Genomic DNA, 24,529 nt, shown 5'->3' with positions numbered 1-24,529 from the left:
GACCTGGACCTCAAGAATAAACCTGGGGCTGGAAGGATGGCTAGGGTTTAAGACTTCCGATGTCCTTCCAGAAGACCAGAGTTGATCCCCAATACCTATCCAGCCACTTGCAGCCAGGGGATTTGTCTCCCTCTTCTGGCTTCCACAGACACCACACCCACATGGTACTCGGACATACATAGTGAAAATACCCATACACACAAAATAAAAATAAGTAAAACTTAAAAAAGAAAAGAAAGAATAAGCCCTAAATCTACCCGAACCTTGAGCTGAGATCAAGACCTGTAATGTCCTTTGTCATGGCCACTGGCTGGCTCCTAATATGGGTCACAGATTGACTTGTCCCTTGTCATAGCCACTGTCGGTCACGGGCTGACTTGGACCAGTCTCAGCTGAAACGAATGACTCGCTCTCAGTTGATCTCTATGTGTGACCCTTGAGCATGGCTGACTTCATTCATCTCCTGCTATGGTAACTGATGGGAGTTTGGCAATAAATGAATCAAGTATGCAGGACCTCTAATTCTGTGTGCAGACCGTCTATGTCCTTACAGCTGGCCCTTAACTTTGTTTGTTGTTTGAAATGGGGTCCCTCTCTGTTGCCCTGGTGACCTCTTTTATAGACTAGGCTGGCCTTGAACTCACAGAGATCCATCTGCCTTTCACTCCCAAGTGTTGGGATTAAAGGTTTGAACCACCACAACCGGCTACTCTTGACTCTCTACCCCACGGGCTCAGCACCAAGGGGCCTGTCCAGTACCCAGATACCTGGAGGGCAGAGCCAGAGAAGCTAAGAACAAGACCAACCTCCTCAGACTCCTTGAGATGCCACCATAGCCCACCAGCTTCCCCACACATGCACCAAGTAAATGCTGCTGATAATTTTGAGGAAGCTGCCACCTTAGGACCCTGGGCCAAACACCCATGACCCAGCCCGAGCCGGAGGATGAAACAAATGTCACAGGCCGCACTCTTCAGGAGTTCTTCCTACTTCTCTCATTTGCTAATTTTTTTTAAGTGCTAGGGATCAAACCCAAGGCCCTGTACATGCTAAGCATGAACTGTATCCTGAGTGACCACCTCAGCCCTATCCAGTCACTTGGTGAAAGCTAGAACCCAGCCCAGCTCAGCACGTGAGGCCTTCCTTGATCTGCTCCCCTCAGCCTGTGCCTCGGACTGCTGAATATGAGCCCAGAGGGTGCAAAGATGTTCTTAGGGATGAGGGACAGGCAAGGGTCTGCAGGCCTGAGGTGGGGTGGGCCAATTACTCACTCAAAATGTTTCTTGATTTTTTCTGACTCTGCATATTTGGAGATTCCATTGATGAAAAGAGTCCGCTTGACCTGGGGAATAGGGTAGCGGGTTTGTCTTCCTGTGGGTAGGTCCAGAAGAGCAAGAGGACACAAGGAAGGGATGGGGGCAGGAGTGGGCCGTAGGAATCGGTCAGGTCTCAGTGGAGTGTTTGTAACAGAAGCCTAATGGAAGAGCCATAAGGTGGCTGTTCTTTGAGCGGGTCTCATGGGTCACCAGGTGGGTGGACACTTAGAGCCTTGAGGACCTAGCATAGTGACTAGCATTTGGTCCAGGCTGTAAGAGGACAATATCTGATACTAGTACCAGCCACAGTCACTTCCCCAGGGTCGTACTCAGGATGGGAAGGCACAGGCATTGCCTTCCTAGGACCTCAGGAGAGGCACCCTTATCCCGTGTGTAGGAGGGAACCCAGGTAGCCTAACTCTACAGCAGCCACCCTGAGGGCCGATTGGGAAGCCAAGACAGGCTGCACTTCCTCACCAGGTCATCTTCTTTGTAGCGCATCTTAGAGGTGTGTCTCCGCATGCTGTAGACCGTGAGCAGTAGGTACAGGAAGGCGAAGGAGGTATGCAGCCAGAGGAGGTTATTCCTGTGGGGAGTGCAGGACATACAGTTAACTGTGTCAGCAGGGTCTACCTCTGATGTCTGTCTGTCTCTGCAGCCTCCTGTCTTGCTTCTCCCCTAGACCCCCACCCCACCGCAGAGCTACCCAGCCTCACCCTGATTTCAAGTTGGCGATGGTGGTTCTCCCAAAGCTGTAGGCATTGTTCTCTGGAAGGTGGGAAGGAGAAGGGGATGGTGGTGGGGTCAGAATGGACGCCCTCTGCCCCCTTCCACTCCGGCCACCTGGCCCTCACTGACCTAGTAGGTCCCCTGAGAAGTTGACAGGCAGTACGATGCCTACAGAGAGGACGCCCACGACAACCAGCAACCCAATGATGTGTCTTTGGAAGGATAGGTAGTGCACAGCGTCACCCCCACACTTGTCCCGGATCTCATCATCCCTGTAGGCCACGGAAGGAAGACAGAAGATGCTGGTTAAGAAGAGCAGAGGGAAGGCTAGAACCGGCCTGTCCCACCTCCAGCCACCCTAGCCACCCTGCTGATGGGAACAGCAATGGGGCTGAGACAGAATTTTCCATCCCAATTTCCTGGGAGGGAGGAAGGAGAGAGGGGAAAAGAAGGCGAAAGGGAGGAGGAGTGGGAGTAGGGAAGGAGCGGGGAAAAAGAGGAGGAAGAAGAAATGGAGGAGGAAGAACTAGAGGAGTAGGGGGAAGGAGAGGAGGAGGAATCCAAAGAGCCTGAACATGGAAGCAAAAAGAAGAGCAAGAGAAGAAAGAGAAAGCAAGATTGGGAATGGAGACGAAAAGACAGGAAGATGGAAGACAGAAATGGGAGGGGACAAGGAGGGATGTTATAGGAGGAGTTTGGGAAGTGGGCAGCAGCTCCTTCTAAGGCCTTAAGGCTACCAGGGCTGACCTCCCATGGTCAGGGGCCCACAGCATGGTTAGGGGCCCAGTGCTGACCTGTCCCAGCTTCCTGCCTTTCTCAGCGCTCACTGCCTGCCTGTGGACTCTGGCTGGATCTCCTGAGTTCTGCCTGCTGGCTGCTGGCTCCTGCCTGAGGCTGGCTGGCTGCTTCCAGCCTGCCTGCTGCCCCCACCCGATGGCTGCACCGAAGCCAAGGTGGGGGCTCCGGTGCCTGCTCTCAATCAAGCTGTGGCCAGGGTTGGTTGACCAGGGCATGGCTGACCTCATGCAGGGTGTCACAGAGGAGATGGTGGGTCAGAAAAAGCATTGGGGGGGGGAGGGAGGCAGTAGAAGCTGTTCCCCCACTGCCTGGCCTCTTGCAGTAGGGTGCAGGGTACAGTGATGGTTAGGAGCCCTAAGGCCCTCAAAGCTGCTGGCCTTGGTTTTGGAGGGAGGTGACAGGTGCTGAGGTTTCTGTCTCTCTCTTTAGAGTGCGTAGGCCATTCACTTACTTTATCCTGAAGATGGCTGTCAGCCAGGAACAGAAGCCCTGGGGAAACAAAGGGAACACAACTGGAGATCCCAGCCTTCCAACCTGACCCCACTTCCCTTTAGCTCCACCCATTAGGTTCTCAGAATTATCTCCAGCCTGTGATCACAGCTTCTGTACCCACCCATGACCACCACAGATGTGTCTGGGAGAGCATCTGCCTAGTGTGAGCAAGGCCCTTGTTTCTACCTCTAGTACTGAAAAAAATGAATGTATGTGAGTAGGAAAGAGAGAGATGGCTCAGTCAGGAAAGTGCTCGTCTAGCAAAAGGACCTGAGTTCAATTCCTGGGTCTTACAGGAAAAAAGCAGGGCATGGTGGTACACACTCCCAACCCAGAGGAGGCAAAGACAGATGGATCTCTGGGGTTCATTGGACAGACAGGTTAGCCTACTAGGAAGCCCTAGGTCCCAGTTATAGACCCCATCTCAGAAAAACCAAGTAGGCCTTTCAAGATGGCTCATAAAGGTCCCCTCTGCCAAGTTTGAAGCTGGAGTATGATCTCTGGGACCTAACACAGTGGAAGGAGAGAGCTGACTTCCCCAAGCTGTCTTCTCTATACACATAGCTTAGTGTGTGCGTGTGTATGTGCATCATGGTGGGTACAAAAACAAAAAACAAACAAACCAAAAAACCAAGGTTGATAGTACCTGAGGAACAACAGTCAAGGTGTGACTGCTTTTTCACCATGTATCTGTACACACGTACATGTGCACACACACACACACACACACAAACTCGAGTGTACACACATATAACCTGCATGCATATAGATACACACACATACACACACACACAAAAACTCGAGTGTACACACATATAACCTGCAGGCATATAGACACACACACACAAACTCGAGTGTACACACATATAACCTGCATGCATATAGACACACACACACACACACACAAACTCGAGTGTACACACATATAACCTGCATGCATATAGATACACACACACACAAACTCGAGTGTACACACATATAACCTGCATGCATATAGATACACACACATACACACATACATGCACACAGACCACATGCACAAAGTAAAAAAAATAAAATAAAAATAACAATCATTGCTAATAAAAACAGAGGGGTCCCTGGGTTGCAGGTCTCTCCCTGTTCTCCTCTCAGTCCTATCTGCAGATTCAGGGTGGATCCTTAGAAAGAGGGCCCACCCTACCTTCTACCAAGAGAAGGTCCATGTATAATACAGAATGGGAGTGTGAACCTTACAGCCAAGATGCAGGACTGCCTACCTGAGCTCCATTCAAGTCTGGGACCATCTGGACACCTCTGTCTGGTAGGGGCAATCCCTGTAACTTGCCACGTACCCTGGGAGTCTCAGGAAGCTGACAGGTATCTCTGCTAAGACTGATGCAGGTGTCCTAGCCCAAATGGGACTGAGCAGGGAACTGCTGTGTACCTGAGCTGATGGAAGGAGTTCTGAGGCCTGCTGTGGCCTGTCAGGTCTGAAGAGGTGGCTCAGTCAGTGTTAGCCTCCAGCAAGTCCCTTTGTGCACGGACACCAGCTGGCAAGCTCCGTGCAACATGATGGTGTCTAAGTCTTATTGCATAGACCCTCCAGGCTTATTAGGGGTTCTAAAACCACATCCAAAGAAAAAAGGAGGTTTCTGTTTTTCTGTTTTTATATGTAAGTACACTGTAGCTGTCTTCAGACACACCAGAAGAGGGCATCAGATCCCATTACAGATGATTGTGAGCCACCCTGTGGTTGCTGGGAATTGAACTCAGGACCTCTGGAAGAGCAGTCAGTGCTCTTAGCCACTGAGCCATCTCTCCAGCCCCCCAAAAAGGTGTTTTAATCAATGGGTCTAAGTTTTATTGCGCAGACCTTCGAGGTTCATTATAGTTTCTACAGCCATGTTCAAAGGAAAAAGTTCAAATCAATAGTGGAGGTGGGCATCAAATTCCTCTGTTGCAGATAAAGTTTGGGACTAACAAGTGTTAGAAGCTCCAGGCCTGTGCCACTGGAGCTCTGGGCCTGCTGGTGTCCCACTAATGTCCCTGACCCTACAGCAGTGTACCCAAGGAAATCGGGAGGACACTCACATTGTCCCTTTGGTCAAAGTCGACAGAGCTGGAGACGGAGGTGAGACGCTCATACCGGTCATGACTGTCCCCATGCATAGCGGATGCCACACTGGGGGTGGGGGAAACAGAGCAGAGGAAGGTGAGGGGGAGTGTGGGCCTCAGAGGACCAGCTATGCACACCCAGAGGGACTAAAGAAGGCACAGAAAGCGCAGAGGCTGAAGCAAGGGTGGTCTCCCCCTACCCACGTCTCTCTCGAACACTCCCACTTTAGGGATCTCTGGTGAGTGGGCCTTATTCGAGAGGGTGTCTTCATCACCGCCCAGAATAGAGGCTGAAGCAAGAACGTTAGAGGTCCCTGCAGTTCCAAAGGTAACCAGCAGGGGGAGCAGGAGATGGGCAACAGAAACAGTATTACCCCAAAAGCAAAAGGGAAGTGAAGGAAAGCAGGGACCAGAAGAACCCACAGGGGATGGCAAGACTGGATGATGTCTCTTGGGCAGGACCCTTCCCTCACATTTCCCGGAGCCATTAGCTGCCACAGCTCCAACTCCAGTCCTATAGACAGAGACCACAAGGAGTCAAAAAGGCCACAAATGGGGGCTCCTTGGGTCAAAGCCCAGCCCAGGCCTTGAGACGGAGCAAGGAACCCTGAAACATGAAGAACTAGCTGTTAGGGGATGGGAAGCTGCTGGTGACACCCGATCTTGTCTCTGCATCATTGTGCTGGGGATTGTTTAGGGAGTTCCCAGAGGATGGTCCCTGGCCCCTACCAGTGAAGGCTAAGAATGCAGGGGTACACACAGAGGGGCTTTCCTTAGGCAGAGAGCCTAAGAGGAGGAACTGAACTGGGTAGTGCAGAGACAAGCTGAGGAGCCCCCTGCTCTGCAAAGCACACCGCCTGCGTTAATCTGAAACATGAGCCTCCAGAGGAGAAAACTGCAAAAGAGAAATCCAGCAACTGGCATGAAGAGAAGAGAAGCGTGAAAAAGAAGAAAAAGGGAAGCAGGTTTAGTGTGGATGAGGGGGCTGGTGCCCCACATACTATTCCTGTTCCACTCGCTCCCTCTCCTGCCGGCGAAGCCTGGGGACAGAGAACAGAAAGGGTTAGGTGGGCCAGATGAGAGTCCCTGGGGACCGGTGTGGGACAGAGGCCCAACTAAAGTCCTTGTGCCACCCCATGTTGGCCTTGGATCTACTAGTCCCTCTCCATCCCCCAGCAGAGGGGACGGAGAAGGCTGGCATTCCCCGAAGGCACGGTGTGTGGAACATGATGCTTGTGTGCAGAGTAGAGGGAGACAGGCCCCGGCTCTTTCTTACCTGTCTGCATCTGTCACCAAGGCCAGCCGCCCGTAGTCCCAGGCCACCTTCCGGAGTATAGAGAATAAGAATAGCAGGGCCTGAGGGCAGAGGGGAGGCAAGTGGAACAGCCTGGGGTCAGAACCTTAACTTAAAAGGAAGGACCCTGGCCTGAAGGGACAGTCGTTGGAAAGTGGCAATCCCTTTCTTGGTTGGGTCTGGGAAGGTGGACACGGGTCAGAGGTGGAGGATTTTTGCAGGGGATGTCCTGAGCCCAGGTGTCAAGGGTGGGGGACAGTATGAGTTCACTCACAAGGAAGCACATGAAATCCAGAGCCAGCACGGTGGGGACACCCCCGAAGGGCAGGCCCTGTAAGACAGTGCTGCGGATTCGGGCGCTGTAGCAGTAGTCCTTCGGGTTGCTGCTGTTGAGGGCCGCGGTGCCCAGTGTGGCCAGCAAGAACGGCAGCATGGTTGCTACTGCCGCATGGTCCTCCTGGGCAGAGGGCAGGTCAGTCAGCTGGGTTTATCTCTTACTCACCCTCGCCTTGCAAAGTGAACACAGGGAGGGTTGACCAGCTGCCTCAGTGGGTGGAACCTCTGCTCGTGAGAAATCAGAACCCGAAGAGGAGACGTGTGCATCCCAAGGATTTATTTCATGGCCCTCTGGCTATGACTTTACCCTTGAATAGGGCAGCACACCCTGATCCTGATGGGAAGATCAGCTTCACCCCCAACCTATACAGAACCTCTCTTAGGCAGGAGAAATGAGGAGGGGTGGATGCTGGAGAGATGATTCAGCAGTTAAAAGCTTTGCAGCTCTTCTAGAGGGCTTGGGTTGGGTTCCTAGCACTCCCATGGAGGCTCAGGGACATCATACTTTTAGTTCCAGGAAATGCAATACCTTCTTTTGACCTCTGTAGGCACCAGGCATGCATGTGGTACACATACATGTATGCATGCAGACAAAGCAATGCAAGTAAATTTTAAAATGATGGGTAGAGAGGCCTGCCTCTATGCCAAGGAATAAGAGTCTAGAAGCAACGTTCTGATCTTCTCAGAAGAGGCCCTAAATTCAATCTCTGGGACCACAATAAACAAACGAAGAATTAAAGGGGGGGGGGGGGAACTTCTCTGCCTTTTGGCTAAGTTCAAGCGAAAAATATGAAAAGAAAACCAGAATGATTAAATGTGCTTAGAGTTTTGAATTCTGCTAACCTCCTCCACATAACCACCTTCTAACAGATGCTCAGTATCAGAGCTGCCCCTGTATCCTCGGAGCAGAGCACTGGGCTGGAAGGCAGGTAAAAGAGCCAAACGTCAGGGTCTGTGTTTCCACACTGGCCCCAGCCACATCTGCCTTTCTCCACTACATTTCCAACCCAGCTTTCTTCCCTTCTCTCCAACTAGCTGTACAGGGGGAAACAGGGGTGTAAGGACTACAACTCCCAGAATGCTGTGCTTCTGTCTACGGAGCAGAGCAGGCTGGGAATGCTGTGCCCTCCAGCCAGCTTTTCCATTGGCAAAAAGAGTGGGAAGAGTGGGCGAGGCCTCTAAAGGCCCCCAGCAACCACTGTACTACTGTCTTGCCTGGTGCCTGCCTGGTGCCCTGCCACAGCCCTTTGTGCTCGGAGTGGATGAAGAGCAGGAGAGGAGGGAAGGAGAAGTCAGTTGGAGCCCTGGGCTCTGGAAGTGTTTAGGGACAAAGCTGTGCAGGGCCCTGGGGAAGGTTCCCAGGCTGAAGAACTGTGGCTGCAGCAGAGACAGCTACCACAGCAGCAGCACCCTCCCCTGCCCTACTCAGGGGCCCCTGGGGGCCCCTTCTGCTGACAACATGAACGGTCTGCCACAGGGAGGGTCCCTAGGGAAGAAAGGCAACCAAAGAGAGAGAACAACAAATCTAGAAGAGGTGACTAGCAAGTTGGAAGCAATTGTCTGTCCCTCAGTCCCCTAAGGGTGACCTAGCAGCCCTGGGATCCCCTCTTTCCATTCAAACATCCAATCACACAGGGCAGGAGCCAGGAGGACATGGGCATTGTTTGTGTGTTTCTCTTGGTCCGAAGGAGTCTTTGCAAAGCCTGCTTCAGGACAGAGCAGAGACTAACTCCCTGCATGTGTTATACAGGTTCCTTTTTCTGGCCCAAAGCTGCCTTAAAAACACACGAGTTTAATCACTGTAGCAAGTACTGGTTCTCTAGCGTCCATTGTTTTAATAACAATATATGGGACTCCAGCCCTAGCTCAGCAGATGACAGCACTATCTTCTCTTGGACAACGAGGATTCAATTCTCAGCGCCCACATGTCGGCTAACAACTAACTCCAGCCCCAGATCTGACACCCTCTTCTGGCCTCTGCAGGTACTGACCTACATGATACACAGACACATGCAGGCAAACTACACATAAAACAAATTCCAAATCTTTTTAAAACAAAAGAATAACCAACATGACCACATTTAATCTTCAAACATCCTGTGAGCTGTATCACCGTCATTCGAAGATGTGAGTTCAAGGCTGAGAAGGTTAAATACTTTCCCACAGGGTCTCACTGCCAGTAAAGTAACGGAATCTGGAATTCAAACCTACATCAACTTCTACCTAAGCCAGGACCCCAGAACGCAAGCGCACTTTGCTGATAAACCTAGAACAGATGAAGGTGTAGCCGACCTCACTCTTCCAATCTGTAACAAAGAAACACCAGCCTGACTCTCACAGAGAGGTAAAAATGTATCCACAGTGGGAGAAGGATCTCCAACTTCAGATCCTCTGCATATATGGACATTTCATAAGTCAAATGATTATTATTTGTTCTTGGGCCAGTGAATACAAAGGCAGTCCAGACATATGTTCAGATATGTATTGTGCTCATGTGTGTCTGTCTGCATAGGGTGCTGGATAGCTACACGATTGTGTGCAGAAATAAAGGGATTTGTGGCCTCTGAATGGAGGAGTAAGTGTGTGTGTCAGTGTATAAATTAAGATACACAGTTGCTGAGGAGCCAGGACAGGTTAAAGATGGGTATAGGTATTTTGGGGAGGGAGGCTCTGATTAGTCAGTCCTTCCCCCCTTTTTTCTTTAAGACCAGGTCTCATATATTGCAGACTGGCTTCACTCTTGCTATGAAGCTGTGTGTGGGTGACCTTAAATTCCTGTCTCTACTTCCCAAGTGCTGGAAATCCAACTCAGGGCTTCACACATGCTAAGCAAGCATGATGCTAACCATGCTCTATACCCAGTCCTAACTTCTCTGAACTCCAGGAATTGCAGTGTCTGTCCCCACCCCCCCACCCCCCCCCACCCCCCCCCCCCCCCCCGTCCAAACTCTTTTAATTACATCCTCCCCTTCCTGTCTTCCCTATTCTGAAGGAAGATGGAACATTCTGGGAGCTTCTACAAGATCTGGCTCTGTTACGGTGGGTGAGAATTCCCCAGAATCCAACCACACAGATCCTCTCCTGCACCCAAGGCAAGCAAGGCACACCCAGATCACCCATCCACAGGAAGGAAATAGGGACCAGAGAAGGGAGTGGAGCCAGGCCAGGTCACGGGGTAGGTAAGAGGTGGAGTTGGGCTGGTGGTTTTGCTAGTTGACAGGGTGACTTCGAGCTCTTTAACTTTAGGGGTGGGGTTGCTGGGCTGTGTTATCCAGGGCAACCGCCCTTAAAATCCAGCCTAGCACTGGGCAGCATACCTGGGGAAAGGAGTAACCAGGAATTCCGACATACCCAGCCAGCTGTGAGCCCACTTCTTTGGCTGAATACTGAAGATAGTATTGTATAGGGATGGGGATTTTAGCTTTTCCAAAGTTGTCATTTCGCTAATAAAAACTGTGCTATAGGTTAGAAGTGAAATTTGTTTGTTTGTTTGTTTTCCTTGTAGAGTTTAGGGCTTCTTCCAGATCTTACAAAGCCAGTGAATTAGAAATTAACTCTTTGTATGCCATCCCAGCCTCAGTCTTCCAATCTGTAACAAATACCAAAGGCTTTGCTTGGGTTTGGTTGAACACGAGAAGGGCAAAGGTGTATCCATTGTATCCAGAGGGGGCCCCTCCCCCATCTCTTCAGAATCTAGCTATCTACCTACCTACCGTAGATATGCTCCAGCACACCTGCCGAGTCTCCAGCATTACTTCAGGAAGCACTTTGTAAATGTTGCTGCTTGCCACCCCTTACAACCCTAACAGCCCACTGAGGCACAGACAGACAGGAAATAACTTGGGGAAGGTCACACAGCAGTCAGAGACAGATCCAGAGATCGGCCCAGGCATTTTGCTGCTCTTGCTAACAGGAGAGTCTCTGAGGGCTGTCAGTACCAGCTCTGAAGAATGCCATGCCCGGTATCTACAGGTTTGCCTACTCAGGTGTGGGGTTTGTGGGTTCAAGTTCTGAGGCAGAGGTAGAGGACCAAGGGACCTAAGATGAAACACACTTGGCTTTTATTTTGGAAAAGGTATTTTACTAGCTCAGGTTCTTCACCTATAAAATGGAGACAACAACTCAGCCCTGTGGCTGCTTGAAAGATTAAATAAAATTAAAAAACAAAACAACACAAACCACCAAAACTCTAGTTCACAGCTCTTAAAACAAGCAAGCAAGCAAACAAAAGCCACCACAAAAAAAAAAAAAAAAAAAAAAAAAAAAAAAAAAAAAAGGACCAGCTGTTGAAGGCAAGCATGCTAGTATACACCTGGAAGATGGAGGAGTAAGATTAGGAGTTCAGGGCCAGCCTGGGCTAAATGACATTCCATCTCAAACAAAACACAAAAACAGCTGTTATTAATAAGATACAGACTCCCAAGAGGTTGCTTTAGTGGAGGAAGGCTGGTTAAGACCAAACTAAAACATATAGTTCAAGATAGAAATAGAACTCCTCAGTGGGGGGAGAGTACCTCCTCTATATTAGGGACTCTCTCACCAAGTCCGAGAATGTACCCCCATCCACCTGCAGTAGGTGGGGTGGGATCCAGAGGAGACGGATAGGTCGGGAAGTTCAGAGATCTGAAACCATTATCATCGATCAACTGTCAGGCAGAGTGCCAGGGTATTTTACATGCTTTAAACTATTGGATCCCAGACATGCACCTCGGAAGGAGGTGGCAGTAACTAATCACACTTTTGGATAGAAACAGAGGTTCAGATGGGTTAAGTGACTTGCCAAGGTCGCGCAGCTCAAGAACAGCAGAGCTAGGATTTGAACTGGTTGTCTGCTACTCTGCTGTACTTGGAAGGAATTTGTACCGATGCCAAAAAAAGGGGTTCTTAGCTACTTATCGCCCATCTTCTGCCTCAAAACATCCCCACCCACCTACTCGCTCATTCACTGGCCAAGACTTCAACAGCAGGCCCCAGCATGTGCTACCTGGGACATGCCAAGACCTAGACCCTCTGGTACCCCGGAGGACAAAGGCGCTGCCAGCATACCCATCACCTGAGCCTGGCAGCCACTCCCCTTCCCCTCCACTCATATATCTGGAAGGCAGAGGACTGTCAGCCCCTCTTCAGGAGATGTTGGGTACAATCTTATTCACCCCGGACTACTGCAGACCGGAAGGAGTTTCAGGATCAGGGAGTGGTACTAGGTAGAGGGAGCAGAGCCCCAAGCCCCTCTGGGCAATGGGCTGCCAGACTTCCGACCAGGGAACCAAGGCGGGTAGCAGCACAAAGCTCCAAGGGCAGCCAGCCCCTCTGACCTCTCTTCCCCACTTCCCGGGCATCCTTGTTTTTTCTGGGCAACACAACGGCACGCTTTGGGACAGTCCGCACCAGGCGGTCAAGACGGCCGGGAGGGACAAAGCGCGCCCCCTCCCCCTCAATAGGGCCTTTGCCTACTTCGGATTCGCGTCTGAATCTTCTCCCCACCGCACCCTCCAACGCAGGCCCGGGCGGCTCATGAATGAACTGCTCTGTGTGGGGCGCAGGAGAGGACATGCTCCCCGGGCCGGCCGCCCTCTCCAGCCGGCAGACCAGTCCTCATCAGGGCTGGGGCTTCCACCCGTCTAGTGCTAGCACCCTCGAGCCCTACCCTTTGCCCAAGCCTGGACCCCTTGTTTGAGGCCAGCTTCATCCACAGCAACAAGAGGAAAAAAAAAAAAAAAAAAAGAGACCGAGGGCATCGGACTTGGCGACCCTAGAATGCAAAACTCGGGGGCGGAGGCGGGTGGCTCCCTTCAGCTGCGCCGGCGACTGGGGAACAGCCAGGACCTGAGGAGGGCCGCGCAGGGGACGCGCACCTGGACTGAGCAGGTGGAACTAGAGTGGCACTCGAGGGCCGGGACAGAGGGGTCCCACCCCTTGGGATATTCTGGCGGGGCGGGGGCAGAGGACAGCGCACATCTGGAGCCCCGACAGGAATGGGAGGACTCACATCTGGCCAGGGACGGTGCGGGTTTGGGGACAAAGCGTGCCTCCCTTGGGTCCCGCGGGGCCCGGGCACCTCTGGGTCCCGCAGAAGGTGGAAGGGAGGGGACGCGCAGCTGAGTCCGGGTGCTTTTTTTCCCCCCCTTCCTTGGGGTGGTGGTAAGATCCCATGAGCCAAGTAAGGGGTACTGGGGAGGGGTCCGCGTACTCACCCCTAGGCGCAGACTCGGCTCCGACTCGGGAGCCCCGGCTCCGGGCGGGGCGGGGCTGGGGAGGGGGAGGGGGAGTCGCCAGGCGGCTAGAGCTCTGGGCTCCTGCGGCGGCCGCGGCAGCGCGTGGGGGAGGGGGAGCAGAAGGAGGGAGGGAGGCTGAGGGCGGGGCTCCTGCAGGACCCGCCCCCGCGCCGCACACGTAGAAAGTGCGCGCGCACTCAGGGAGCACCGCTGGCGCGCAGGCGCAGCGTGCGGGGCGGGGCCTGGCAAGCGGGGGTCCGTGGCGGGAGATTCCCAGGCTGTCAACGCGGTACGATGGGGGCTCAGGGGGCACCTCGTTCCCCTCGCGCTACTTCTCCCGGTTTCTTCTCTGCAGCAGGGGGAGCGCTGTCGGGGAGGGGTGAGGACAGGCCATGCTGGGCCCCTTGGAAACTCAGGGTCAAGTGAGAAGGATTCTCGCCCTTCGCGAGGCCTTAGATCTCGACCCTCTTGCAGTTTCTTTGCCAAGGACCTCCGGGTCTGCGTCTCCCCCGATGCACTCACCTGCTTACACCCAGGTCCGGGGTGTAGAGCCTCGGGGAATGTGAGCTGCGGTCTAGCCTGAGCTAAGTGGCTTAGACCGGTTGCTCTGTCGGGTCTCCTGCTGTTTTATCTGCTTTTCTCTCCTGCTGGGTCTAGAGATGAGTTTGCTGGAAGCTTCTGTGGTGTAAAGAGGGAGGCCTTGCTTTCACTTCTGTCAGGCCCAGGGGATTCCCTGTTTTCTCAGTTCACCAAAGACCTCACCTAGCCTGGAGAGGGTGTTTAAGACTGAAGAGATGGAGAGGCGGAACGCCCCTTTTCTGTATGTCACCACACATGATGAGCACAGAGACAGGACAAACACCACCTGTTTAATTTCGAGGTCTTAAAGGGGACAGAGGAAACACTGCTTTTCACTGTATGCGGTGAGCTTTCTACGCGGAGACGTTAAGGGACTGACGGTGTAGTGGTTACAAGAGCTGAAACGGAGTCACCTTGGGTTTCTTGAGAAATGGTGGCTCTCAGGGTCTTGCATCACGGCTGGACACTACCTACCTTCCTGGTCAGTGTGCCTGCTGTATGTGGATATTCAGCTGCCTGTTTTGTAACTGGAGGGTTGCAGTTGTAAGATTTGGTCTTGTTGAAGTGTCTTTCAGACTCTCCTGTGAGTGACTTGGAAATCAATTTAGTAGATCATGGCCATCGTGTGTGTGTGTGTGTGTGTGTGTGTGTGTGTGTGTGTGTGTGTGTGTGTGTAGAGCCAAGTTCTGGGACACAAGGGATGGAAGTGTATTAGGTGTTTTCAGTCTGTTTAAAATTCTGAAGATGCAGTTGGTAATACTAGTAATGAGCAGGTTGGAATGGGCTATCAGTGGGGCTTGCCTGTAATCCCAGATGTGGCCAAGTGTTCAAGGCCATCCTTAGCTGCTTTGGGTGTGTAAGATGAGCTTGAGATTGCCTGAGACAACATCTCAATGAAACCAAACATCCAAGTCCCCCAACCTTGAGGATTTTGTTGGTGGTAAGGGAAAGAAGATGAAGGTGCCGTTGTTACTGTAGACTGCCTAGTGGCAGGAGACTGTAGGTCTGGGTTCTGAGAAGCTGTATTGAGTAAACAGGTTTTGATGGAGCTGGGTGGTAGTGGTGGCACAAAACCCCCAAATACCATCATCTGAGATTCTGGACATATAACAGTGTGCCACTAGAGAACGGGACTCAGGGACCCACAGGCTCAGATTCCCACTTTAGTATTTTTTAAAGTAGTAGAATTTTGGAAACATTTTCCAGTGATCTCCAGAAGTCCCTAAATCAGGTTACCAAGGCCCTCTACTTCTGTCTTCTAGATACTGGTATTAAATACTATTTGGGCTCAAAGTGAATTTTATTGTTCTAGGGAGTGGGTCATGCTAGTTTTCCACAAATACACACCCAAGTCAATACAATTATGTAAAAAGTCCCACAGGAAAGACAAATCCAAGAACCCATGTGGGTAAAATGGATAGCCTGTTTTATATAAAACATTATGTAACATCCTATTTTAAATTAAAAACTACTTTTTTTTACATAATTTTTCTATGTGTTTTGTTTCTTGGTTTTTGTTTTTTGATACATTGTTTCTCTGTGTATCCCTGGCTGTCCTGGAACTCACTCTGTAGACTAGCTTGGCCTCAAACTCAGAGATCCATCTGCTTTTGCCTCCCTAGTGCTAAGATTAATGCAAAAGTTCTTTAAAGATTGCCTTGATGGGCTCCACTGTTGTGGACAGTGATGTCCACTGTCATATGTGGACCAAATGTATTTTCCCATTGTTTATGTTACTTGGTTCTGTGGTAGCTTGGGAAGACCTCAAAAAGCCATGGTATAGTTTAGCCTGTATTTATTGGTTTGTCTGTTTATGTGAGACTTATGATCCTTCTGCCTCTGCCTCCAAAGTGCTGGGATTAAATGTGTTCACCCCTTTCAGTCTTCCATTTTTGAGATTGAAGGTTTATTTGGTATAATTTTATAGGTATATTAACAATTATAGTCAGTGTCCAAGAAAGGACTGTGAGTCAGTGTTGTTTGAGACACAAAATGTGCTGTCAAGAGGAGGTGTCAGTAGGGAAATAGGGTCGGAGGTCCCTTTCAAGACACTCTTAAAAATCATGAATGTCCTCTGAAGGGCAGAAAGCACTTTCTTGTGTCTCCTCTAAGCTGAGAAGACTTGGAGGACTGTGTGATTTTCAAGGCAGGAGGGGAGCCTCGTGATGGAGGAGTGAGACCACTCTTCCTCCCCTTCACACAGGAAGCCAGCTGGTGCTACTCTGTAAACTGGAAGGATTCTCCAACGGGAGTGGTTTCTTCCCTAAACAAAACTAAAGCACTTTGATATCAAAGAGGCTTTACTCTTCCCAATCACCCCTGTTTATCCATGATTCACTGAGACTTGGGGAAGTGACTTAAAGGTCACAGACTTCTCAGAGAGGAGTGGCTGGCACTGAGAGATGAGTGTTGCCAGTAGCATTTCCTCTGGTTCTAACTTTGCTGTCCTGCATTCCTTTGGCTACCTGACTTCTTATTCCTGGCTCCTTGCACGGCCTTAGTTAAGTCTTCATAGAAAATTAAACATAAGATAAAAACTGTAGACCAAGGTGAGAAAAGTTCAGTGGCAGCTGTCATAGAAACTGATCTCCATGTCCTTAAAGGGCGCTCTGCTCATGGGTAGTGAATGATTCTGGGGAAGTACCTGGGCAGTGAGTCAAATCAGCCTCTGCTTTTATGGTTGTTGTTGTTGTTGTTGTTATCATTGTTTTTTAACACAATCTTACTGTGTAGCGCTGACTAGCAATGGAATTCAACATGTAGACCAGGCTGGTCTTGAACTCAGGATAGCCACTTGCCTCTGCCTCCCAAATGCTGTGATTATAGGGATGAGCCACCATGCCTGGCCTTGGTTGTTTTGCTGTTTGTTTTCTTTTCTTTTTGATACAGTCTCATGTAGACCAGGCTGGCTTTGAAGTGGTATTTGGTTTTGGTGAAGTTTTTTAGTGGGTCATACCCCGCTCTACAGAGGATACTGGGTAGGTCGGAACAAGTTTGAGCTCTGGTCTAGACTGGGTTGCCTTGTAACTTAGGTGGTGTGGCAAGCAGTGGTGCCATTTCTAATTTCATTCCTCCACCTGCAAAATGATGCAAGTCCTCACTGGGCTAGCCTCCTTCAGGCAGGTGCCTGTTCTTGTTTGTTTTTCTCTTTCCATTGGATCCAAAGGAATGAAATCATCAAAGATGGTGCTCTGGTGAGGATACTTGGAGAATTGCAACAGGTTAGACTTGTGTGAGATTAAACTATATACACAAAATAAACTGAAAGAGAAAGAAAATGGGTCAGTACGGAAACAGTAACAGTGCTTAAGCAACAAATTCAGGTATTTGTTGGGCCAAAATGGAGGGAAGGGTTTATATGGGAGGATGATGGTCTTTGTGACTTCAAAGTGGCCATGCCTTTTCTTTTTTCTGTTTAACATTGTTTATTTGTTTGTTTTTGGAGACAGGGCCTCACTCTGTAAAATGAAGCTGGTTTAGAATTCTCAGACTAAAAGCGACTCTTGTCTGCTTCCTTCCTCCGGAGTGTTGGGATAGAAGGCCTGCTAGCCTGGCTTGGAAACAATGTATAGGTCTCTGATGCTCACTGAACTGCATAATTGTATAGCGAGATACTTTACTGGTTACTTTGTAACTGAAATTCAAAACCCAAGTAATACCAGCAAAAGAGGGCTCTGCTAGGCAGCAGCGTTCTTGAGCACAAGTCTGAGAACCTGAGTCTGCTCACCAGAACCGGTAAAGGTAAAGGAGAGATCTGACCCCACAGTTGCCTTCTACATGATGCCCACACGTGGTAATAAATAAATATCTTCAAGTAACGTGCTGTTTCCCCCACAGAGCATACAAAACTTAGGTGCTTCCTTGATTGTTCTTCTAGCTCTGTGTATGAAAAGTAACAAAAATTCACCAGACCCAACAAAAAAGAAAACTAAACTGAAAATGAACCTCTAAAGCAGTAATTCTCAACTTTGCTAACACTGTGATCTTTTAACACAGTTCCTTATGTTGTGACCCCAACCATAAAATTATTTTCATTGCTACTTCATAACTGTAGTTTTGCTACTGCTATGAATTATACTATAAATGTCTGTTTTTCAGTGGTCTTAGGCAACCCCTATGAAAAGAATCATTTGACCCCCAGAGGGGTCATGACCCATAGGTTGAAAAGTATTGCTCTAAGACATTAGAAGCCTAGATGCATGAAAAAGTCAAGCCAGGCATGGTGGTGCACACCTTTAACACCAACACTCAGGAGGCAGAGGCAGGTGGATGTCTGAGTTCAAGGCGGGCCTTGTCTACACAGGGAGTTCCAGGACAGTCAGGGCTACACAGAGAAAACCAGTCTTGAAAAACCAAAAAGGAAAAAAAAAAGTTAAAACACACAAACACACATGGGATCTCTGGGCTCTATGTGACAGTCTCTTAGCTGTAACCATGTGTCAGTAGCTGCTCTTGACCCTAGAGCACTAATTAAGCAGGGCAGGTAGTGGTCTCTGCCCCTGTGGAGCATGGGAGCATGCATTCCAGTGGGACGTGCATGGATGAGCCTAGTGGGCACCTCACGTTGAAATCCCTGCTCTCTATGGCTCTGCAGCATAAGGGAGAATTTAGCCAAGATGGGAAAGGGGCAATCTTCTCGGATGGATTGACTCTTCTCTACCCTGCCCTTTGAAGAACAGGTTGTGATTCGCACTCTGAAATGGGAAGATAGTGCTCTGAGTTGACCAGGAAGTAACATGAAAGGCCACCTCTAGCACTGGAATCTTCCCAGGGACCTGACTCCATCTAAATGAGTGTCGTAGAAGAAATACTGAGGACCATCTGGGCAAACACAAGGCTTAGAAAGAGACACGGCATTCCTTATGCCAGGGTCTACCAAGCCCCAGAGCCTGTCTACAGGATGGACTCATGTATGTGTGCATGCGCGCGCGCGCGCACACACACACACACACACACACACACACACACACACACCCTATCCAAAGCGGTTATTTAGTGATGGACAGTGTTCACACTTGATTGGGACATACTTCCAGGGACTTTTAGATAAAGCATGGGCTTCCACTTAGCACCATCTTGGCACCAGCCTTTGAGGGGTGGGTTCCCTATGAAGTCCCCGTGTCTCATCAGTGTGTGTGTGTGTGTGTGTGTGTGTGTGTGCACACTTAACTTATTTATTCTACTGTTTTTCGGGACCTGAGATCTTTTCCCAGTGTGGGAGAAGCAGGTGAGTGTCTGCGACTGTGCCTTCAGGCCACGTGGCACATAGTGCTGTCTTTTCACTGCTAAGTTAACTGCAGTTGAGGTCAGATGTCACAGTCAGTACCAGATTCCTTAGAAACTGAAAGTAAACATGCACTTTTCCTAAGTTGAAGCTGAGCAGTGGTGACGCGCCTTTAGTCCCAGTGCTCGTAGGTAAAGACAGGTGGATCTCTGTGAGTTCTAGGACAGCCAAGGCTACATAGAGAAACCCTATCACACAAAAAGAAGCTGAAGGCTTCTCTAGGCATGGCCCCTGTGCTTGAGGGTGCAGCCATTTGAGGTCTCCTAAGTTTCTGAATTTGGAGTGGTAAGTAGCAAGGAGTCTATCATTCTTGTGGAGGGGGTGCCCATTTTCAGTTATACATAGAGCATGAGCCCTTCTTGCTACCTATGCAACAGATTTTTTTAGACCTTACATGGGGACTGTAAATCACCGAGGGCTCTCCAGACACGATAGAGGAGCTGGGTGCAATCCCAGCGCAGGACACAGCTCAGCCTTAGGTGAGATTGAAGGGAGTCCTCACCTGGTATTTCAAGTCCTTCAGCCGGTAGTGAGATGCCTATGATCTAAGTGGACATAAAATGGCCGTGTTGTTTTGGTTTTTGAGATGATGGTCTATCCCTTGGCTGTCCTATGTAGACCAGGCTAGGATTGATGGCATGTACCACATCTGGCGAATGTCAGTATTCTTGACGGAACTAGAGTCTGTTAACAGTTGGAGAAATACTAATATTTACGGTTGCCATGTTTACTCTCACTTGAGTAAGTGAGAGGGTTCTGGAAGCTGGTTACTGTGGTTCAAATTGTCACTGACCTGTGCCACCTTGGGGGGAGGGGGAGATGGAGGTCAGCAATATGCATTGCTCAGTCGTATTTGTCAGTTATTGAAATGACAGTGCACAGCATTTAGCCTGGTATGTGGCGTGATATAACCTCCTCAGCAAAGGTTTAAGAAAACAGAGGGACCCGACAACTCAAAGCCTAGGGGTGCAGAGGTCCTAAGGCTGGGGCTCGTTGTGAGGGGGCTCTGTAGATCACCATAAGTTTCTGTACCTCGGTTTCTTCATCTATGAAATGAGATGGGAAGAAGAGAGCTGATAGGTATGGGCTGGGTCCTCTGCGTTGCTCATGCCTGGGCTCACAGCTGGATGACTCACATAGGCTCATCTGTCCAGTGCTCGGGTTGTCTGAGTTAGCTGCTGTCTGCCTCAGGTTGTAGAGTAGCCCAACACTTCACGGGTATCCCAGGGAGAACACTGAGGTGCTGGGATTTGCGGTGAGGCACCAAGTGACTGGCATTTATGGAATGCCCCCACGTGGAAGTGAGTGGTGAGTTCTCCCCACCACCTTTATTAAATAGCCTTATCTGTGGCGCCTTGAAGCCTCACTAAGCAAAGCTGTGTGTAAATACTCCAGTGCACAGACATGGCTCAGTGGGGCTCCAGTGGTGCCCTCTGCAGCTAGGCATCTGCATGGAGGAGCTGGCCTGCTGACAGCCGAATCACCGCCTGGTTGGTATCTCTCTCCATGCTGAACTGATGCTCATGCCCTGCAGGACCTTTCAACGTGTGTGTGTGTGTGTGTGTGTGTGTGTGTGTGTGTGTGTGTGTGTGTGTGTGTTTGTGCGCGCGCACATGTTTGTGTAGAGCCAAGTTCTGTGAACTGGACTCCTGACTCCTAGATGCTGTAGCTTTGTTTCCTGTCTGTGGATGTTTTTCCGTGCTGTAGGGAGACTCACCCAAATATAGACTTTGGTCAGTGCCTTGGCAAGGGTGGCTTTGGCCCTACTCTGCCGACCTTGGGCTCTACAGGTGTCCTGGCATTCACATTTGGGGGAAGGGTGATCTGTGACCGGCAGCGGCTTAGGAAGCTGCTCAGATCCTCAATGTTTTTCACCCCACTTCAGTACTAGGGACTGTGTGAGCACCCTACCACTGAGCTATATTCTCAGCCCTTTAAAAAATTGTTTATTTTTGTTTTATATATACTAATGTTTACCTAAATATGTGCCTGGTGCCCAAGGAGGCCAGAAGGTCCTCTGCAGGAACAGCTCGTGCCCTTAACCACTGAGCCATCTCTCCAGCCTCATGTTTTATCTTTACTAATTTCTTTTGAGTCAGGGTCTCAGGTAGTAGCCCAGGCTGGCCTGGAACTCACCGTGTAGCTCACAGGTCTTGGACTTTTCATTCTCCGGCCTAGGCCTTCCACAAGCTGCGATTTCACATAGGAGCCACCGTACTGGTTTAATTGGTTTTAATACAGGAGCTCTCTCTAGTCCAGCCAGGTGTGGAATGTGGATCTTCCAACCCTGAAGAGTTGGGATTACAGACCTGTGCCTCCAGGCTTGGCTAATCTTTCTTCCTGGGTGCTGAAGTGACACTCTTTCAGAAGGCACACTGGCGTCAAGAAGGGAAATGGCACTCAATTTTGTGCCCTCTTGGGAAGTTGTGGTCAACTTGTGTGAAGGACTCATGTTTTCTGCTGCCGGGGAAGCTGAGGGCAGCGGGCGTTCTCTATGTTGGTCTGTTGCAGCTGACCTGAGGGGAGTGTGACTCAGCAGAATTGGGAGCAGGAGTTCTGTCTAATCATCCGTGTATCTTTCAAACACCAAGATTCTTACTTAGTGACTAATGAACTTGTGCTACAGTGTCCTCTCCCACACAGGTCCCAGAGAAAACAGCCTGTGTCCCTTTCTTGCAGGTTTGCCGTCTTGGGATCCCATGGCTGTCCTTACTGGGCTCTGGGGCTCTTTGGCCTTTGTCAGCGGAGCATTCAGCCAGCGCTGCTTCAGGTAATACTTAACACCCTGTTCTTAAGTGTCCCTGGGTAAGCCTGCCACTCTGGCTGGATCCTGTGGTGTCTAGAATGGGAGAGGAAACTCAGAGAGCTGTCAGGGTCAGCATGCGGGGCGGATCAGGACAGATGTGGGGAAAACTGCTCACCCTCAGTCCCTGTCAGTTCCTTAGACACTGCTCTGAGCCTGTCATTCCTAGGGCTGTGTGCGTGCGTGTTTGGGCTTGCACGTGTCCTGGTACACATGTAGAAGTCAGAGGACAACTTGCAGAAGTTGGTTCTCTCCACCTTGTGGTTCTCAGGGATCAAACTCAGGTTTTTGGGCTTAGTGGCAAGCACCTTCATCTGCTCGACCATCTTGCTCACCCCAACATTTTTTTAGAAATTTTTTTCAGAGTTTCCAACCTTCTTCTTACATTTTATTTTGATTTTTATTTTTGTGTACTTTATGCAGTAGAGTTTTGCTATATAGTTATAGGAGACCTAGACATTTCCATGTAGACCAGGCTAGCCACTTCTCACTTCTGCTTCCTGAGCCCTGGGATTACAAGTGTGCACTATCAGCCTTCTGTGTTACTTATAATTTTGAGACAAGATCTGACCAAGTTTCCCAGGCTGACTTTGATCTTACCCTGGAGCCTGCATGACTTTGAACCTGCCATATTCTGGCTCCTTCTACCATGTAGCCAGGATTGCATTCTTGGACCACAAAGCCCAGCAAAATTAACCTTTAATTACAACATTGCACAATCATTGTCAGTCCATGCCTCTTTACCAAACCAAGATGGCCCCACCCCAGCCTCAGTGCCCTCCCTTCGAGACCCCATTTCCCATTTCTTCCAGCATCCTGCAGAGATGAATGGGAATTGTTTCTTATGCAGAAGAGTTCTCAAGGTAGGCCTCAGAAACAAGCTTCAAAGCAACTAACTCTAAGAAGACATGATAGGTGTGGGGAAAGTAGCTCAGCAGTGATGGTGGCGGCTACCAAGCCTGGTGACCTGACTGAGTTCCATCCCTAGGGCCCATGTGGTGGAGGGGCAGTACCAGTGCCTGTCTGTTCATTGTCCTCTTACTACCACATGCATGTGTGTAAGTAGAGCCGATAGGGGAGGAAGGTGAGGGTACCTAGAAGAGAAGTGGGTCTAGCCTGACAAGCCCCTCTGGCTTTCCTGGAGAAGCCATTCAGAGCAGAAGGAGCAGGGTTGGAGTTGCTTACTGAGCGGGGCAGGAGGTCAGTTGGGACCACCCGAGTTTACGTGTATGTAACACCAGTTGAGAGCTCTGTGGTGGAAAGTCAAGGTTAAACAAAGAAGAGGCATGGCCTGGAGGTAGAGTCGTTAGAAGGAAACCATGGGATAGGCGTGTAGAGAAGAGGTACCAGGAGGCCCTGGGACGGTGCTAGAGAACATCACACCGTCGGGCCATGGAACTCCCACGGTGGCAAGACTGGATCTGCTCCTAGTACTTTTCTATTTCTGAAGAGGAATGGGTTTGGAGGGTGGTGGTGCTGGAAGATGGGCTCCCATTTCCTGTGTTTCCAGGCTAAGGGAGGGAGGGAGTTTGCTCCATCTCAGGGGTTTGGGCAATGTAGAAGACCCATCTCAAAAAGCAAACGGAACCCCTTTGCTAGTATTAAGAAGTTGTTATCTTGACAGTTTCTGGTTTTTGCCGTATTGTGTCAGGACTCCTTCAGAATAGAGTCCTCGGGTTCCCAGACTCTATGAGAACAGGGAAGGGAAGCAGGTTCTGCAGGATTGGCGGGGCGAGGCAGCCGGTGGAGCTGCCTTGAGCCCTCCTTGACTTTCAGAAAGCAAAGGCTGGAGATGAAGTATGCCATGAAGTTTCCTGTCACAGGAAAATTGGAATCTTGACACACAATAGAAGCTCTTGGTTTTATGAGAGACTAACACAGATTGGCCTCAAGCCTATGATCTTCCTGCCTCAGCCTCTCAAGTGCTAGGATTACAGGTCTTTGCTAGCAAACTGTCTTAGAAGCTCTCCACTATGAAGAAGTGGGTAGTTAAGACTTCACAACCTCTGACTTTTTGTTTTGGTTCTTGGGTCACTCTGCTCGGTGTGTACATGTATGTATATGCGTGAGGCTGACATGCACCTTCCTACCCTCTGAGAAGCCCAGAGAGATCTCTGTCACAGCCTTATTTTTTCTCTCCCATTAGCACCTCTGGGAGCCTCAGTGCAATCCAGAAGATGACTCGGGTCCGTGTAGTGGACAATAGCGCCTTGGGCAACACCCCCTACCATCGGCCTCCCCGATGTATCCACGTCTATAACAAGAGTGGGGTGGGCAAGGTGGGTGACCAGATCCTGCTGGCCATCAGGGGGCAGAAAAAGAAAGCTCTCATTGTGGGACACCGCATGCCTGGCTCCCGAATGACTCCAAAGTTTGACTCCAACAACGTGGTCCTCCTTGAAGACAATGGCAACCCTGTGGGGACTCGAATTAAAATACCTATCCCAACCAGCCTTCGCAGGAGAGAAGGGGAGTATTCCAAGGTGTTAGCCATCGCTCAGAACTTTGTGTGAGAAGAGTGGCTCATTCCCTCCACACTGCTCAGTGGTCTGGAACAGAATAAATGTTTTAATGTGTGTTTTCTTCCTA

General features: G+C 50.1%; 2 protein-coding genes across 6 annotated transcripts in view; one reads left to right on the top strand and one right to left on the bottom strand.

Annotated features, from left to right (window-relative positions):
• The window catches only part of TMEM63B (transmembrane protein 63B), a 24,427-nt gene extending 11,053 nt beyond the window's left edge, over positions 1-13,374 (bottom strand). The window contains exons 1-10 of one of the 2 annotated variants that reach the window (XM_080917010.1): positions 13,254-13,374; positions 6,998-7,180; positions 6,706-6,785; positions 6,431-6,469; positions 5,406-5,496; positions 3,295-3,332; positions 2,175-2,317; positions 2,033-2,084; positions 1,794-1,902; positions 1,272-1,342 (exon numbers count right to left, since the gene is read on the bottom strand). In XM_080917010.1, coding sequence (XP_080773136.1) covers positions 1,272-1,342; positions 1,794-1,902; positions 2,033-2,084; positions 2,175-2,317; positions 3,295-3,332; positions 5,406-5,496; positions 6,431-6,469; positions 6,706-6,785; positions 6,998-7,156 — 782 coding nt within the window. In that variant the 5' untranslated portion in view covers positions 7,157-7,180; positions 13,254-13,374. The remainder of the gene's footprint in view (positions 1-1,271; positions 1,343-1,793; positions 1,903-2,032; positions 2,085-2,174; positions 2,318-3,294; positions 3,333-5,405; positions 5,497-6,430; positions 6,470-6,705; positions 6,786-6,997; positions 7,181-13,253) is intronic. The other variant, XM_080917011.1, reaches the window with a different exon arrangement.
• MRPL14 (mitochondrial ribosomal protein L14) lies at positions 12,877-24,529 on the top strand. Of its 4 annotated transcripts, none has more exons than XM_080917015.1 (3): positions 12,877-12,927; positions 21,817-21,907; positions 24,087-24,529. In XM_080917015.1, the coding sequence occupies exons 2-3, from the start codon at positions 21,837-21,839 to the stop codon at positions 24,451-24,453; spliced, it is 438 nt and encodes a 145-aa protein (XP_080773141.1). In that variant the 5' UTR covers positions 12,877-12,927; positions 21,817-21,836; the 3' UTR covers positions 24,454-24,529. The 4 variants fall into 4 exon arrangements, with proteins under 4 accessions (XP_080773141.1, XP_080773139.1, XP_080773138.1 ...); XM_080917013.1 differs by lacking the exon at positions 12,877-12,927 and adding an exon at positions 13,091-13,200; XM_080917012.1 differs by lacking the exon at positions 12,877-12,927 and adding an exon at positions 13,466-13,563.

The sequence above is a fragment of the Micromys minutus genome (genome assembly GCF_963924665.1).
Source record: "Micromys minutus genome assembly, chromosome: 5".
NCBI classification, from domain to species: Eukaryota; Metazoa; Chordata; class Mammalia; order Rodentia; family Muridae; genus Micromys; species Micromys minutus.
The sequence above is the reverse complement of the archived record's forward strand: the minus strand, read 5'-3'. Positions and strand labels throughout refer to the sequence as shown.

What these genes read in the sequence shown, in the direction of transcription:
- MRPL14 (XM_080917015.1), top strand. Translation starts at nt 21,837, where the DNA reads ATGGCTGTCCTTACTGGGCTCTGGGGCTCTTTGGCCTTTGTCAGCGGA. An exon ending in TTCAGCCAGCGCTGCTTCAG is followed by an intron (nt 21,908 to 24,086) that starts GTAATACTTAAC and finishes CTCTCCCATTAG; the next exon opens with CACCTCTGGGAGCCTCAGTG.